Here is a 16,971-nt window from a genome sequence, read left to right on the forward strand (position 1 = left end):
CTGCTGCCTTCTAGACCTGTGCTTCCCATTTTACAGTTTTGAAGTGGTCACCTTCTTCCTTCAGTCTGCCTGAGCCTTACAAGTGTTCCCTGACAGCTTCAGTTGCTCTTGGTTCTGGTGCCTAAATCTCAGGCCAGAGGTTCATTTGCAAGAAAGACCTGCTCACCCCCAAACAAAAGCATGTTTGTTAGAATTTTCAAATGATCTAGCTACTAAAATCTAAGAAACCTCTTCTGAGGATGTGCGGATTAAAATCCCTTTCCCTCTTTGCAAAGAGTTACATTTGCTGATTTTGTGGTAAGCTGGCAAGGGCATGCCATAGCTAAAATTCAGGTCCTACTGCAAATCAGGATATGTTAAGAGTTTTTCAGAGAAAATTGGCTGGGATGTTTAACACGAGTAGAATAACTTTTTCCAAGAACGAGTTTTAAGGAAATGGTTTGACTGCTTTAGCTGAAGTTTTTGACCAAAACAAATAAAAGAGCTCAGCCTGGAGTACATTCTCAGCATTCAAAATTTCAGCCTGATGGTATGACAGTAAAAGACCTTGTTTGCAGTTGGGTTTATCTGTGGGTGTAATCAAACTGTCTCAATCTATAGCTGCTCTTCCAATAAATCTGTATAAAAGAAATAAGCTATATGGAATAGGACTTGATTTTCACTTATGCCCAAGCAGAAAATGTAGGCTTCCTTGAGAAGCAAATAAGTATTCTTTTCTCTTTCCTCAGCCTGCTGTCTGCCTATAAAACCTTTTTATTGGTTATGCAGTGCTGCTGTCTTTCCTGTAGTGAATCAGATACAGATATTTCTCAAGTTCCTTGAGCTCTGTGGCAGTTTCATTTGAAGTTGACTGTCCTGCTTTGAAGGATGGTGCCACCTTGCTTTATGGAGGATCTGGGACAGATCCTGAATCCTCAGAGGTTTGTGCTGACATTTATGAGGGTTCTCAGGCTTTTGGAATACATATGACTGTTTTTGTATCTTAAAAAAACCAAAAAAAACCCCCAAAACAGAAAACACTTGCTGGAGTGGTTTTTAGGGTATCTCAAGTCATAACAGTTGGTGTTTGACTGAGTTACTGTAACATCCCTGGAAGTGACCATGCCTTAGCTGGGATGAAGTATGCATGTCATACTCCTAGGCAGTTGCACCGTGAGCGTGTTTCTACCTTTGCATTGGTGTGGATTAGAAGTTAGTACCCTGTCAGTTACTGTGCCTCATTTGAAAGGCAGTACATCTTTGGTAAAGGACCGGAGGGTGAAATACCACAAAACGGCTTTGGTTACTTACAGCACTGAAGGCTGGCCCTGCGGTGCGACCTGGGCTCTGGCTTCTGCGCTGATGGTTGGCTTCCAATCCCACCCTGGTGAGGAGCCAGGTTTTGCACCGCTGTTGCTAATTGGCTGCTGTGCAAGGCACGTGGCTTCATAAGCTGCCAGTTCATACATATGGATGCTTTTATATAGCCTAATTCAGTCTTCCTTTAGATCTCCTTTCATAGAAAGTAATCTTTGGCGATATAGGGTGCAAGAGAGCTGAACTCCTCTTAGCCATTTGCATAAAAATCAGGATCAGTAGTGCCACTTAAGTAATTTTTATACGGAAATGACTGTGGTTAACATTGTCTGTGTTTGGCTTGTGTCTGTCCAAATTTATGAAGAGCCTCTGATGTCTCAAGATAACTTAGTCCTAGGGATGTCTCCATGGAAACAGGATCTTTGTTTTCTGAAATTTTGTATCCTCTCCCTCTGCTTGTTCCTCCCCACCTGGAGTCAGATCCTGACTGTTGCAGCACACTTGTCCCCACAACATATATCGTAGGCAGTTTCACATACAAAAGATTTTTGACTGTAAATTAGGAAAGACTAGCAGCAAAATAAAATGAATTTTCAGAGAACAGAAATCCTGTGTCTTCACAAGTATCATTAAAGATGAGTAACAGGCAGAACACGGAGGGCGAGACAAAGTGTGAAGCATACAGAAGAATAATTGCTTCTATTAAAAATGTTTTAGGTTTTCCCTGACTACTTTATGGAGAAAAATCTGTACAAACAAGGACGAGTCTCAGTTCTTTTTCCCTTTCTGCCAGAATGAACTGATCATAGCTATGTGTCTGACTTCATGATGAATTGTAATCTGTGATATAAAATGCTTGGAACTGCTAACTGAAATCCAGGCCAGCTTTGTAATGATGAACAAGTTTTGCCTTATTGGTATTCAGCTGATTTTTCTACAGTGAGCTGATGAAATTTTTCATAGTTGTCCCTTAAGAGAAACAAAAAAATTGCTATTAATTGGATCTGCTATTAGTATTTGCAACAAAAATGCCAGCTTTAGCAAGAAATCGAGCTCCATGTGCAGATCAGGCATGAGGTACGAGGTTTCTGACAATTCTTCCTGATCCTCGTATGATCTTCCTTTCTGATGTACTAGCTAGAGAAGTGCATTCATTACTGATGTTGGGTTTCCAAGAAAGAAGAAAACTCCATCCTGTTCTAACATACTGTGTATGTTTTTGATGATTGCTCTGTATATTTTTGATGATTGCTGTATTATGCAGTGATAATTCATGCTTTACAATTCCTGCCCTTATAATGAGACAACATTTTATTTATTTCCTGTTATTTGCTGATACCGCATTTGAAATTGTTATCTGTGGCAGGATTAAGGGTTTCACTCCCCTTTGCTAAAATCTTTCAAGTAACTTAGCCTATTGCATGCTGTTTCCCTTTGATTCAGGCCAGAGGCATTCATGTTGAAGCATAAGCGTTTCATAGCAGAGGGATGCTCTGCCAAAGCTTGGGTGTCTAGAAAGCTTTTCCCTCAAGCTTTAGTTGCAGTCTCCTGCTGTCTGCTAAACTCTTCCAGCAGATTGAAACAGCAGGTAGCGCTGGTTATGCTACATACTTAAGAGCATTTTAAATTAGCACATTTTATTTACCATTGTGCTTCTTTACTTGCTAGCTATTTAGGTAGTTTGGAGCAGACAGGAGGTCATAAGCACCTTGCTGAATTCTTGCGGTGTTGGTCACACCGAGGTGGTGATGGTGCTCAGTCAGACTGCCTTCGGTGCATGAGGCAGTTGGAAAGAACAGTGTCAAGTTTGGGCAGGTTGAGAGGTGGCCCTGCAGTTCGGGGTGCCCAGGGGAGGCAGCTGAATTCCCTTGGGAGAGTGCTGCTTTTTCACTTGGCTGTGAGGGTGAAATACAGGGTATCTGGAAGGCACAAGTGGAAGGCAGAGAGCTGGCTGGTGGTGCTCCTGGTGTGGGCATAGCGCTGAAGTTCTGGGAGCTGCTGACTTGACACCCCTTAGAGGCGTCATCTGGGAGGGAGGGTGAGAGGGGAAGCAACACTTACACTGGCTGTGCCACTAAAGAAATGCTCTTCAAACGACAGTATTGCTTAATTTGTTCCTAAATGAGCAGTTCTACATAGGTGCCCCACTTTCTGTAATAGGCTTATATCATTAATTAAACTATTTCTTAGACCATAGAGGCTTCACATATACGAATCATGGAAGCAGATCCAAGAGCAGCATGAGCGATCTGACTACCAGACATAGTGTCAAAGTGTAAACTGATCACCAGGATTTGGGGTTGCAAATAAACTGTCATACACACCCATACCTAGAGACACACACCCCTTCTCCTTCTGATGTTGGCAGGGCCTTGGGGTAAGGATGAAAGACAGTGATTTTCCTAGAAGTATAAAGCAGGGATTGTCTGTTCAGATTGGATGAATGCATCCATCTTCTTTGTGCTGTAGCAAGGAAAGCTGGAATAGCTGAAGGGGATTGTGATCTAGGATTTGTAGACTTGCTGTAGTGATTCTTACTCTATACAGAGGATCGGGGAGACTGGGGATGCTTGGACTTGGCTTGGTAATCCAGGCAACATTGTCACTTGGGGTGTTTAGTAATTTTATTTGCTAAAACTTTGGGGCTGGAGGGGATGAACGTGCTAATAAGGTAGTATTCCTATAAGAGATCTTTGAATGAAAAATATATATCTGTGAGGCGAGATTAACACGTAATATATTACTCAAGTTGTTTTTTATTCAAAAAGTAATAAATTGCTGTCTTCTCCTCTAGATTGTTTACTAAACGAAGAGAATTTCTCAGTGAGGTGCCCCAAGCACAAGGTAAGAATCCTCTCCTGGATTAGACCCGTTTTTTGCTGCCCTCTTCTGGTATCTAAATTTGGATTAGTAATTTTATACCTGGATAACATCTGTAGTCAGAGATGCTTTCAGATGAATTCTTCTGTGATGTGTGCTTGGGGTATATTTGGGGGGGGCAAACATTGACTTGAGAAGAATACAGAGAGTTTAAGAAGATAAAATAAGTTTTTGCCCTATCTGTTCAGTTGTTCCTTAGATCCTTGATGACTCTTTAGAAAGCCCAGCTTCATTTCCTGTCTTCTGTGATAGAATCGGTACATTGCTCGCTGTTTCTGTTTGAGTGCTACATTGAAAATGGCGGTGGTTTATCTCCTTGGATTTACTGAGGATGCAAGGAAGAAGAAAAATGGCTCATGGAAAAGTTTCAACCAGTTTTTGGAAACATTTAGACTACGTCATGAACCAATGTAGTGATGAACCTGAAACACCTTGTTCTAGTTTAGTGGTAGTAACTAGACTGAGTCCTACCACTCAGCCTTCAATAGATCTGTTTAGTTGTTCTGTAGATCTTTGACTCTTCAGAAGACCCATCATTGTTTTCAGTTTTTGGTGATGGATTCAGCATGCTGCTTCTGCCTAGGGTTTGGGCATCCTTAACTGAATGTCCATGGAGCCTGCAAACACAGTGGTGCTAAGAGCTGGACTGCTGTTGCTCTGTCCATATGGAAAGAGAAGACAAGGCAGACAGTACATACTCTCTTGTACATAAAAGCAATGTGATACAGTGCTGGGAATACCCCTCCCAGCCCGTAAGGGAGGATACATCTCTGGGAGGCTGTGGATACCAGTCCACCGGTTCTAAATGCTCAGAAGTATCCAGAAAAATGGCTATTCTTGTGGCCAGTTGGATACAACATGAATTGTGCAAGAGTGTGGATGGCATATGCTGGAAAGTAAATGATAACAGGGAAGAATTGTGTTGCTTTCTAGCAGGGATTAGCCTCCATTTAGTCCTTGTCTGCAGATCTCTGCCTAGAATTAGACTGACATCTGGTGGTCTTTTGTCTTCACAGATTATCTTTAATCTGTCTTTTGTAAACATACAAGAATTAGTCTCATGTTCGTTTCTGGATGTTCTACCACAATATGATGTATTTATACACACGTATTTAAAATGCACTGGAAGATTCTGGGGGCATTCAGGCTGTTATCCAGAACTGGCCTACTTTTCATCACATAAAAGGAAATAAATTATTCTGCACAATTGTGGAATAATGTTGAAAATGTACAGCAAGCTTAAATTGATGCATTAATGCTACATGAACCTGCAGATCTTGCCAAACAGAAATGGGAAGGATGAGCTCTCCTTACTGTGGAATGCAACTACATAAGTGCTAACCTCTGCCCAACTTTGGATACTTGACTAAAGAGAATAGCAAGGTTATGTCTTTGAAGGCTGTTTTATTTTTGCTGCCCATTGCCTGAAGTATTACAGGGAAACAAAGAGTTAAAGCTTTTCATAGCTGGCTTGGGTCACTGCTGCTGTGTATGAGTACTTGCAGCGATGGTGCTCAAACAGTGAAAGGAAACAACCATTTTACAGAATCCAGCCTCCTGGAGAAGATACTGAGCAGGCACATTGGTTTCTAAAGTAATCTTGGGGGGCAGGAGGGGGAAACTGCCAATTAAGTTGATAAAAATTTTATTGCCTCATGAAGTACCTTTAATTTTATTCAAAACTATCCCACTGCAGATCAGTTTCTGTATTGTGTCGAAAATGGAAATCCAACACCAGCAGCCTTTCTTTGCACTGAAGTTTGTTGGCTTTTGCTTAGTAAAAAAATGAATCATTTGAAGTCAAGCAGAGTTTTCTTTGCTTGGCTGTGACTCTGCCCTTGCCCTGTGGTTCACTGATCATTACTGGTTTGTCCCAAATCTTTCTGCAGGGCAGAATATAGGATCACCCTGCTCCTTCCATTGTAGTGGCTGGAAAGGGGAGTTCCAGCCAGTTGTGAGGCAGGAACAGGAAGGTTGAAAACCATTGCTCTAGAATGACTGGAGAACAAATTGCATCAATTTTTTGCACGATATGAACATGAGCAATTGAGAGGAAGAAAGACTTTAGATTAGACCATTTAAAACTATGCTTTTAGGTAACACCAGTTTAACATTAGTAGCTAATTAGTAGCTGTCTTAATACCTCATTCTTCTGTTCTGTAGTTAATGGGTGGAAAAACTAACTTTATAAATCCGCTAACACTGAGTAAGTCCCCCAGTATAGTGCCTCAACCTTTTTCAGTCCATGCCTCGCATCGGTAAATACACCTCATCATAATAAGTGGCTCCTGGAGAGCAAAGGTGCTTCTTGCCTCATTAACTGCACTTGACACTTCAGACATAAGCAAGCTAAGTCCAAAGGGACTGGTCCCGCCTTTCCCTGTGCTCCCCAGTGAGCTTTCCCATTTCCTTCTGTCAGCATTGATGCTTCAACCATCCATGTCCTGAATGTGCTACTTTTGCAAAATAGCAGCTTTTATCACAGGGAAAACGCTGTCTGAAAACTAATCATCTTTTGAAGGGTTAGCTTGCTCTCGCAAATCCAACTAGCTGTGTGTCTGCATCGCAGCAAGTGCTGTTGCAGCAGAACTGATGAGGATGCCGAGGCACTGAGGTGGATATAAAGGGGATGGGATACCTCACCTTTTGGTGGCACTGCAGTCTTAGATTGTCTTAAGCCATCTGTGGGGCAATTTTAAGTGATGTTTCTCAGCTTGTTCTACCTTTTTGTGTTAAATTCTGTTTCTTAAAATTAACCAGGCTTTCATATCCCAAACTCTTTACTTTTGCGGAATTGCCTGCTTTTGTCACAGGGAAGACTCTGTCTGAAAAAAAATCTATGTCTGGTTCCAATACTGACTTCTCTTTCTCTCTCTCTCGCTTTCTGTATGTTCACTTTCCCTACCCCTGTCTTCCTTTTCTCCCTCATTTTCTTTTTCCTCTCCCTTTTGGCTTGCTGGTTCGTCAGCCCCTCCTTCCTTGCTCTCTTCCCTCCTTGCAGAACAAGATGGTGAAAGGCAGCCTCAGCACAGAGCAGTCGGAGCGGGGGTGAGGGGGGAAGTGTACTCCTGGGAATGGAAATAAAAGCAAGCACAGGTGAGTTGGGGAGAGTTTCCAGTTTCCACCTGCTGCCTTCTGTGGCTCCTTAACTCCAGTGCCTTCCCCATTTCTGTGACAAATCAAGGTGCTCTGGTGTATATTCAGAAAACTTGTAATAACTGTTTGGTTTTTTTTTCCCCTGCTACCATTCTGTTCAGGCTAGTGACTTCACTTTTTTTGTATTTCCGCAGCAGTTCCTTCTGTTTAGTGGTGAGAGGCAAAGCTTGTTAGCTGTTACAACTGCCTGATTACTCTCCCAGCTAAACCAGTGGCAGAAATCTCCTTTCATATTGCCATGATCATGTCCATAAGGATCTGAAAGTTTTTTTCCGTAAGTTTCAGAGTAGTTAATAGTAAGCTTCTGTATAAATAAATAAATTCATCAAAGTCTCTTAAATTCTGTATGTAAGGAAGAGTTAATGATACTGATGAGTTCAAGATTGTTGTAATCTTGATTCCCTGTTTTTCTGGAAATGTAAATACAGGGATAAGTAAATTAATCTTATCAGGAGCCCCTTACATTCCTTTCAGACCAGCATTTTCCTCTATTTTGCAAACAGACATGGGTGATAGAAGGTGGAACTATGTCCACAAGTGGCCACAATTTCCTAAGTTTGTAATGTTTACTCTGGTCCCTTACCTCCCCTCACTCTGGATCCAGGGTGGGCTGTAGTTGCCATAGGTAAGGGTAAGTCAGCAGTGCTGTGGAAAGCAGCAGTTGTGCTCTCGTGCCCCAACTCCCCTGCTGCTCTTCCTTCCTGCATCCTCCTTTGTCTAGTCCCAGCATTCATACAGCCACATGTGAACTTGGTGGGGAATTCAGTTTGTCTGAAACTACATTTTGTCATGTTAGCATCTGAGTTGGGCCATTTTCCTAATCTGGTTCACTGTGTGGCTGGGCGAATATCCTGGCATAAGGAGGGAGTAGCACAGAGGTGGGAGTTAGCACCCAGGGAGTGGGATGAGGTTAGGATTTCTTACTTCACTTCCACCAAGTGCATTGCCATTTGGTGGCAACAGGGAGGTCTAAATGAAATAAGTGTTTGGTTTCAAATTAATACTTATTGGCACCCTTTCCCATAAGCTGCAGCCCAAGAAGGCTTCTTGCCTTCATTTCACTGCTCAGTTGCATTTCTTACTCAAGCTAGTTGCTTCTCTTTTTCTTGCAATCATGCAGGTGAAGCTGCTCTTTCATGTCTGTTCTCTGAGCTGATTATAACAATCACCTTCCCTCACTGCTGTTCCCTTGCTTCCCAGGCACCTCCCTTACCTTGAAATCTTAGCTGTTTCTTGAGTTAAGTAATTGTGAAGTGCTTTTAATGGCGTTTTCTGTGAAGGATGAGGGATTAATCAGAGAATTATGTTTTTTAGTGCAATAGCAGAAGACAGGTACTGTTTCATACAAACACTTTGTAGACTGACTGCTGACTTGGTTTAGGTCTGCTGTGTTCTGTCATTTTTTTTCATTTTGACAGCATTCTTTCTTGGCTTTGGAGTGTTGTTAAAACAGTTACCATGCAAACAGCATTTAAAGTTCATTATTTAAGTAACTTTTTCCTTCCACGGTAAAGGTCATTTGGATTATTTTAAGCTTTTCTCTTTTCCTTAAAGTGTAACAGGCAATATAATTCATAACATTAAAACAGGATGATAGTCTCACAGCCAGGGCATCTGTTACAACTGTTTAACGCTAGAGAAGACTTCTCAGTGATGATTTTTTGGGCCATTTCTTTAAGGTGCTGGTGAACATTACTATGTCCCAGAGATCTTTACACAGCTTTGTTTCCTGCATTATTGTCCAGTGCTAACTCTTTTTATATATATATATATATATATATATATATATATATATATATATATCATAGGAATGTATTGGCTTAAGACCTTACAGGCTGTGGAATCTCTTCACCATGTTCACTGTGTGCTCTAGAAATCTCTCTAAGGCATCATTTCTTTCCATATCCACTTTTGCCTCAAGTAGTTCTTATCTGAAGGTCCTATTTAGCCTCCCCCTTTTGTTGCTGAGAATGTCTTAAAGATCAAGTTCTCCAACCTGACCTTGAATCCCAAAATAAAAACCATGCAAATCTAAAAGATCCAATTATTTTTTAAAAAACTTGAAAAAAAATTTGCTGCATTACTGTGGTAATTAAAGAAGTTTAGAGGAATTCTGTAGCAATGCTGGTAGTACAGGAGCTGCCCTTCTGCTGGCCTTAGTGTAAGATAGAATGGGCGCTCGGCTGTTAGATTATTGGGCTGTTTTAGTCCTGGTTCACTCCTAGGCCCAGCAAGTTAAGAAAAATCCTGCGTGCTGGATAACATCCAGGCAAGTCAGTGTATTCTGTCTCTGTTGCTTCTCTCTCCCTGAGCCAGTTGCCTCTAGAACATTTGGATCAAATCCAGATCTGGAGAGTGACTGTGAGAGTGAGTCTGGTGCTCTGGATCTTGTCCAGGAATGGGGAAGGACTCTGTCTGTGCAGTGAGCCTGTTTCCTCCCTGAGGCAGTGCCTAATGCTCTGGACCGATTCCAGGCATGGGCAAGCTGCAGTTGTACAGGAGCCAGAGACAGCAACATGGCCTTGACACTCCTTCAGCAAGGGCTCACAGTTGCACAGTAATGAATACCACAAAGGTCAGCTGCCTGAACTCTCTAGGAACCTCCCTCCTTTCCTCTTTAGCTGTAGCTCCATGGATTACCCGTCTGTTTTTCATACGTACTCACCTGACTCTTTCTTCGCTCTTAGCCTGGCACCCCTGTATGAGGGGATATTTGCAGCCAAGAGGTAGGCTTGCTGGGATGTAATCTAATTGGTGTGCTGATAATCAGAACAACATTGACTTCTGTATCACACTTAGTTAGGGTTCCTGGAGTTTAATTGCCAGCTATGAATGAACATGGGTGTTACGTTGTTCCCAGGCACACCTCTAATGTCATTAACTGCTTTCCATATGCGTCGCTTATGTTGCGACCTTTTTTCCTTTTCCCAAGCTCACTAGCTGGTGGGGAGGGATTTATCTAAGTTATATCAAAGGGTTAACCTTACTAAAATAAACAAATTGCTTCTGGGCTCACTTGTGTTATGGGAGAAGGGAAGAAAGGAATATGTTATTTCAAGCTTTTCTTTCTCGGTTGTGCAGATTAAGAATGAGAACTGTGGCTTAGAGAAGTGAAATTTTAACTTTGTCTGCAGTTTCTTTTTTGAACTGAGCCTCCACCAACTTAGCAAACTCCTGAAGTTAATTTTCTCACCTCAAGAGAATTTCTGGACAGGGAGAATGAGCATGCTAAGTACTTGGACATTTCCACGTTGGTCTTGAAAGACATCACAAGCTTAGTCCTTCCATGAACTGTCACTGCCACCATAATCTGGCAATTAGAACAAAAAAGCAACAGAAAGAAATATTACCTGACCTCCAATTAGTTTAACTGCAGCTTTTACCTTTAGCTTGTGAAATCTAGCTATTTCCCAAATCTGGTTCCTGCAGCTGGACTCCTGTAATTTTGATACCGGTTTCACTATCTGCTACATATTCACTGACAACTACTGTCGGATGGTAGCGTGGTGACCTGTATGAAAATACTTGGGTCCAGTCCCTGAGGGCCAGCGTGGCATCCCAGAAACTGTCATCGCATTTGAACGTGCTTGGCCCCTCTGTTTCCAGTTTTCATAGTCAAGACCCAGGAGCGAACATGAGGCAAACGAGCTCCTTTCTGGCTGCTGGAGGTAGCTGTTCTGTAAGAGTGCCGTGCTGTTGTCGTGGCACAGATCGTCCTGTCATCCTGGACCTCCTCCGTAGCTGGGCTTATTTCATTTTCTGCTGGTTGTTAAACTAATACTTTTTATCACATGGATTTGCTTTTATGAACTACTCACCGTTGTGCTTCCATCTGTTTTTAGTCCACAAAACTAAAGAGCTCTTGGTGTTACTGCTGTGGTAGGCTGCTGAGTGGGTTTTTCCGAAGCCTGGGGGGCGTGTTGGCAGACGGAGGGAAAGAACCATTCCAATATCACAGTTTCACTTTGTTTTTCAGGTTAGGCTGTTGAGATAAAAAGCGGTGGACATTCGTGACTGAATGGAATCTCTCCCACTGTGCAGCCATGCCCCCTCTCGACGTGCCTGCCAATGCCAGCACTTCCTTCATAAATTCTTACATCACACTCAAGACTGATGACATCACAGAATCTGACCAAGGAGTCTGAACCAGCTGTTTCCATGGACACAATCTCCATAGTGACAGTGGGAAGGGGAGGGGGAAAAAGGAAAGAGGTGGGGGGAATTAAAGAGGGAGGGATAAATATATATATATATAAAGATCTATTTTTTAGTCTTGAAAGACTTTGTTTTAAATGAAAGGTGCGCTATATCCCTTTTGATGCTTTTGATTAAAATTAACAAAAACCCATATAAATTAATAAAACTGTAGCTAAAGTAAATATTAAATCCAAAATCAAAGCAAGGCTCGTGGAGTCGTAACATTTTGTGGGAAAGAATAGTGGAACTGGGAGTACTCCAAACAGGACTTGTCTCCCTTCTTCTTGCTTTCTTTCTCACAACATCCAAGGAAGTTCAATTTTAAAAGGCAAATAAAATCATGATAAATTGTTTGTAGGGTGTGGAAGGAAGGCTTGGATGGTTGCAGGTGATGGGGTGTCAGTACTTGTGTATGTGGGGTAGGGAGGTCATCGTTTTTGAGAAACACTATGTATTAATAGTGGAAGCTTGAAAAACATCTGAAGACTCTTAGGTCATGAGACTCTTGAAGTAAGAGGTAGTTGCTGCTTGCTGGATCCCGTACACCTTGTTCGTGTGGGAACATCTGTACCATGTGGGGGAAAGGAGTATCTGCCCTTTGTGGCAACAACATGCACCCCCAAATCATTCCAAGAAGCTGCCTTCAGTTTTGAAGGCAGGTGAGAGGAAGATATGGTTTACCTGCCAGATTGGGGAACTGGAAAGGAAGTCTGAATGTTGGTGGAGTCAATGTGTCTTCAAACTGATCAGGAAAATCCGCTCAGCCCTTTTTTTTTTTGTTTTGTTTTGTTTTGCTTTTCCTAAGGAAGAGGGAATGTCAGTGTAACAGCCTACACTATGTGGTTATTTCGTGTGGAGGTTTTTTGTAAATTATGTAATTTTAAAACATTTGGGTTTAAGGAACAACAACAACAAAAAATCATAATTTTTTCTTGTTAAGGCCTTAAGAAAGGGGTTAGTGCATCTTTCAGGGGTCACTCTGCCATGGGAATAAAATAGCTGTTTCACAAACAGTTTTATATAAAAAAGCTTAAAAAAACCAAAAAAACTAATAAACTTCATTTTAACCTTGTCTCCTTTTGTTTTGTGCGAACTTGATTTGTTTAAAAGGACAGAGAGACAGTAATATCTGCTGCTTTTTAGTTTCTTTGCCTTCATCAGTTCTGCCTTCAGTGATGACCTTCTGAACTGGCCCAGCAAGAGGAAGACCACAAAAGCTTTTAAAAATTAAAGCTTAGAATTTGTTTGATGTTCAGAGATAACGAGCCAATGAATGGATTAATTTTCTGTTCATGTGAGTTGGTGGTATTTCACCAGGTCACTGACTTCTTTCACTCATAGATAGGATGGTAGCATATCCTAGCGATATCAAATGGCGTGGTGTTTACTGGGAAGTCACTAGAGATAGGGATCTAACCAGCATGACTTGGGTAAAAAAATGGGGTTGATATTGTGGGGAGGGAAGAACTATTTTAAAAAGTTATGTACTGGATGCTTGCTCATCTACTCGCATTTTGGAGTATTCAGCACATAAAAAATAAAATCTATGATAGCTCATATTAAGATATCTATTTTAACTCTATTTTTAAAAGATCAATTTAAAGATTTGGGAGATAATTTGGCAGTTATTTATTTCTAAAAGTTGCTACTCTCACTGATAAGTATTTGGAAAGAAAGGGCAGTCTTCTGCTTACTCCTTTCCCAGTAGCAGCTACTGAAGTTAGTATGTCCTTCTACATTAAGAAATAGACCTGTTGTGATAAATGTCACTAATGTGTCCTGAATTGGTGCTGAAAATATTTAACTGCTGGTGTAGTCAGAAAAAAATCATTTTTAGCATAGTTAATGTGATTGAGTAAATGACTTCTTTTCAACTGAATAAAAATTGTTTTTTTTTTCCTAGTGTCTGTTCTATTCTACCTGTTCTGAAAAAAAAAAAGTTACTGTTATGCATTGATTTACGTTGGTGAAGAATCAGCTTTGTAGTACTATGACAGCAGAGGACCGTGTGGTGAAACTGCTGAATTTGATACTTTTGGCTTTTCAGGGTGGTGTCACGCAGCGGAGGGAGAAGGTTTTTGGGTAATTGGGAGGGAGTCTCAGAGGTTTTCCTTGTGCGTGCTCATAGCAATTGTGGAGATTCAGTAGCTCCTCGTGCACCATGGTTGGAAAGTAGTGGGAGTCATGTAGAGCAAATAAATGGTACCACACTTGACTCCATGAGAAATATTTCTCAGTGGGGAGCGCTTAAAAACCTTCAAATCGGCTGCCGCTTAGCCCCTCATCAGTGCTGTTGTCAGAGGTAAAGGGTGTGCTCTCTAGTAGAGAGAGGTCTTGCAAGTTGGTCATCTTTGTTGGTTGAGTCTTTACAGAAACTAGAGCTACCACGATTTTCTAAAACCAAGCCAGCAGGAATCTGAAACGATGTGTAATGGCTTCTTCGGAGAACCTGGAAATTATCTGGAGCAGTCATAAAATCCAGATGGAAATAAAAATTTCTTTGGCTCAGAAGATATAAAGTGCTTGAGTGGATTCTGAAAGCCGCTATACAAAACGTTTACCAGCTCCATCCTGCAAAAACAATTAACAGCTTGATATCATGGATACCCCAAACTTGAAAGAAAGAAAAGGTTTGGAAATCTTGGCTAATTTAGAATTTGTGGAGCAGAAATGACCTGCAGCAGAACATTAAAACACGGAGATTGTCTCGAGAAGAAAATGAGTGGCCTGCCAGCCACTTGGGAATTACCTGTTTGGATAAGGCAGCTCACTTTCAAAGTGTTTCTCTACACTGTCTGACTCCCATCAGGATCTCTGAAAGGAAGGAGACTTAACACCTGCTTCCCGGGAAATGTATGTGATGGTTTAACAGCGTTTCCAAAGTGCGTGGTTGCCATTTAAAAAGGAAGCTCCAACAACTAACCTGAGTGAGTCAACACTGCTGAACAAGGTCAAAGAAACAGATGATGTTTTTCCATAAAGGATATTGCAGTGGATTCAACATGCAAAGGATGTCTATCGATATGAGCTGATCAGTGTTCAGCTGGAGATGAGGATAAAGGAACTCCTCCCGCAGGAACTGATGGAGGCCCTGGGATACATACAGCAAGCATCTCTCGATAGCAGGAGCTGCTGATTGATATATTCATCATGGATTTTTATTGCATGTGAAATCTACACTGGGGAATCCAAGGCATAGACTACTGTGGAGTTTATAGCAAGATTGTGCAGCACAGGAGAAAGCAGTCTCGGCTGCTGCTGCAGAAGGTGGTGGCCATCCTTGCTAATCTGTGTATCACATAGGTATGGGTGGGGATTTTACCTGGGTTTGTGATGTTCTTGAACCTTTTGAATCAGTCTTAGAACAAGACAAACTGATGATGTGTAATGGTATTGAAATAAAAAAAATGTTAAGGGGTTCAGGGCAGAGCATCTGCCAAAGAATGTTGTACATCTAGTTCATGGAGTCCAGCTAGCGCCAAGCTAAAGAAAAACATGTTTGGTGGGACGTGCATTTAAAAAAAAAATAGTAGTTTGTCAAAATATGGGCAATTAAATGACAGCTCTGGCATTTTGACTGTTTAATGTGCAGTATGAACTGTAATGTACATAAGAACATGTGAGGAAAGATAATACCTTTAATAATCCCTTTAATTAAACTGGTACAGTTACAGGAGGAACATTTTGGGGCTGAGTTGGATATAAACTTTCTAAATTAGCATGCCTAATAACAGTGTTATTACATCAGTAATTACCTATGCTGTCTTGAGTGCAGTGGTTGTCCTGGACATGGTAGAAATACTTGGTAGAGGGACACAGAATCGGTTTGTCTGACCTAGTCCCTGGCTTACCAGAATGACTGGAAGAAGCAGTTCTCTATCTAAAAATGTAGAAAATTGAGTTTAAATATCAGACCTTTGGAAGTGTAACAGGATATCTGGATGGTTGAGGATGAATAAATCATCATTGGTCTGGATTTTTTGTTTTAGTGATTAAAAGTTGTGTGAAAAAGAATAGAAATATAGTACAGGTAATCCAGGTTCAGTTACAGATCTAGAAAATAGAAAGATGTGGCAAATATTTTGTGGCTTTACTGACTTTCCTATGAGAAGTTGAAAGTGAAGTTACAATCTTAGTTTTGGGTTAGAAATCTGTCTATTGTGAAACAGGATGAGATTCTTGTTTGTTAGACATATTCCACAGCCAAACATGTTTGGTTTTCTTGGGGGTTTTGTTTGTTTTTTTAAGATGGAGCTACTGCAGTATATTGTGAGTCAGAGAATTTAGTCAATAAAGGTAGAGGGCAAAAGTAAGTATTAGAAAATTGTGGGAGACCAGTAACTCTCCGGTACTTTTCTCTATGGCATTGCTGCCTGCCAAAGAGTTTGGCTAATGCATATCACTGAAAAATCACCTCCTATGGATACCCTGCGCTATCAGCTCCCAAACTGACCTGTGCTATTCAGCTAGAAATGATTATGTAAAGCTGTAAAGGAAAGAATGAGGTTGTCCTTATAGCGTAAAGGTCAGTGAAATAGTTGCTGTCGTTATCTCTGTGAGTGAGTGTTTAATTTTTTGCTCTGCCTGTACTTTTGGTCGGATCCAAAAGGCTCGCTCTGTCATCCAGCTGAAAAGTGAACAGGGTGCTGCTTACAGAGTCTTTTTGTAGGATTTAAGTTCTTAAATGGGACCCATATCCTAGTTAGTACCTACCTCTACAGAAGGGAGCCTGAATTAGAGGGAAAGCATTGCTTGTTTGCTGGCTTCTTTCACGGGGCTGTATCGAGAGCCAAGATTGCTTCCCTTTCCTCCTCGTCCTCTAGAGATTTCTTGTAATTTATCGCTTAACTCAGGTTTAATGCTATGGTTTCAGGTTTTTGACTACCTGGCTAGCTTTAGAAATGCTGATATTTCTTAGCAGCCCTAGAGAGAGTTCTCTTCCATCCAAATAATGTGAAAAAGAAAAATACTCTCAGCTCATAGCAAGCCTCTTGTGAAGGAAATCTTCCACTCTAGCTGGGGATCAGGATTCAGACTGTTTGTGTACTCTTCCGCGTGATAAAAACTGCATGCACGTACTACTGAATGTGAACACATCCAGGTCATCTGCAGATACTACCTGCATTACATCAGTGGCTTTTGGGTTTGTAGCTAGACCTGCTAACAACCAAACTCGGAGGTCGCAGTGGGTTTGGAGGTCAGTGCTCCCTGGCTTTGGGGGGTATATTGTGACAATGGTTTTCTGAGTTTTATTGAAATTATTTATTTTCAGTGCCACATCTTTTAGTGGGGAGCAGCAAAAAAATGGTAGAGAAGTTTTCAGGGAAGGAGCTGGGAGGTGCTCTGCATTTACACTAAAGGTAAGTATAGTATTGTAAAGATAAGTCTGCATTGTATAGCGAGAGTCCCATGAGCTGAAGCCAATTTATCAAAGAAGCATTA

The 16,971-nt window shown here is 41.3% G+C and overlaps 1 protein-coding gene across 6 annotated transcripts in view; it reads left to right on the top strand.

Moving 5' to 3' along the window:
* Nucleotides 1-12,601, top strand: part of TCF20 (transcription factor 20) — a 135,684-nt gene extending 123,083 nt beyond the window's left edge. For 3 of the 6 annotated variants that reach the window (XM_076336727.1, XM_076336691.1, XM_076336701.1), the window contains 3 exons: nucleotides 4,091-4,140; nucleotides 7,145-7,272; nucleotides 11,309-12,601. In XM_076336727.1, coding sequence (XP_076192842.1) covers nucleotides 4,091-4,140; nucleotides 7,145-7,228 — 134 coding nt within the window. In that variant the 3' untranslated portion in view covers nucleotides 7,229-7,272; nucleotides 11,309-12,601. The remainder of the gene's footprint in view (nucleotides 1-4,090; nucleotides 4,141-7,144; nucleotides 7,273-11,308) is intronic. The other 3 variants (XM_076336736.1, XM_076336710.1, XM_076336718.1) reach the window with 2 other exon arrangements.
* Nucleotides 12,602-16,971: the final 4,370 nt, after the last annotated feature.

Source organism: Aptenodytes patagonicus, chromosome 1 (genome assembly GCF_965638725.1).
Source record: "Aptenodytes patagonicus chromosome 1, bAptPat1.pri.cur, whole genome shotgun sequence".
Taxonomy (NCBI): domain Eukaryota; kingdom Metazoa; phylum Chordata; class Aves; order Sphenisciformes; family Spheniscidae; genus Aptenodytes; species Aptenodytes patagonicus.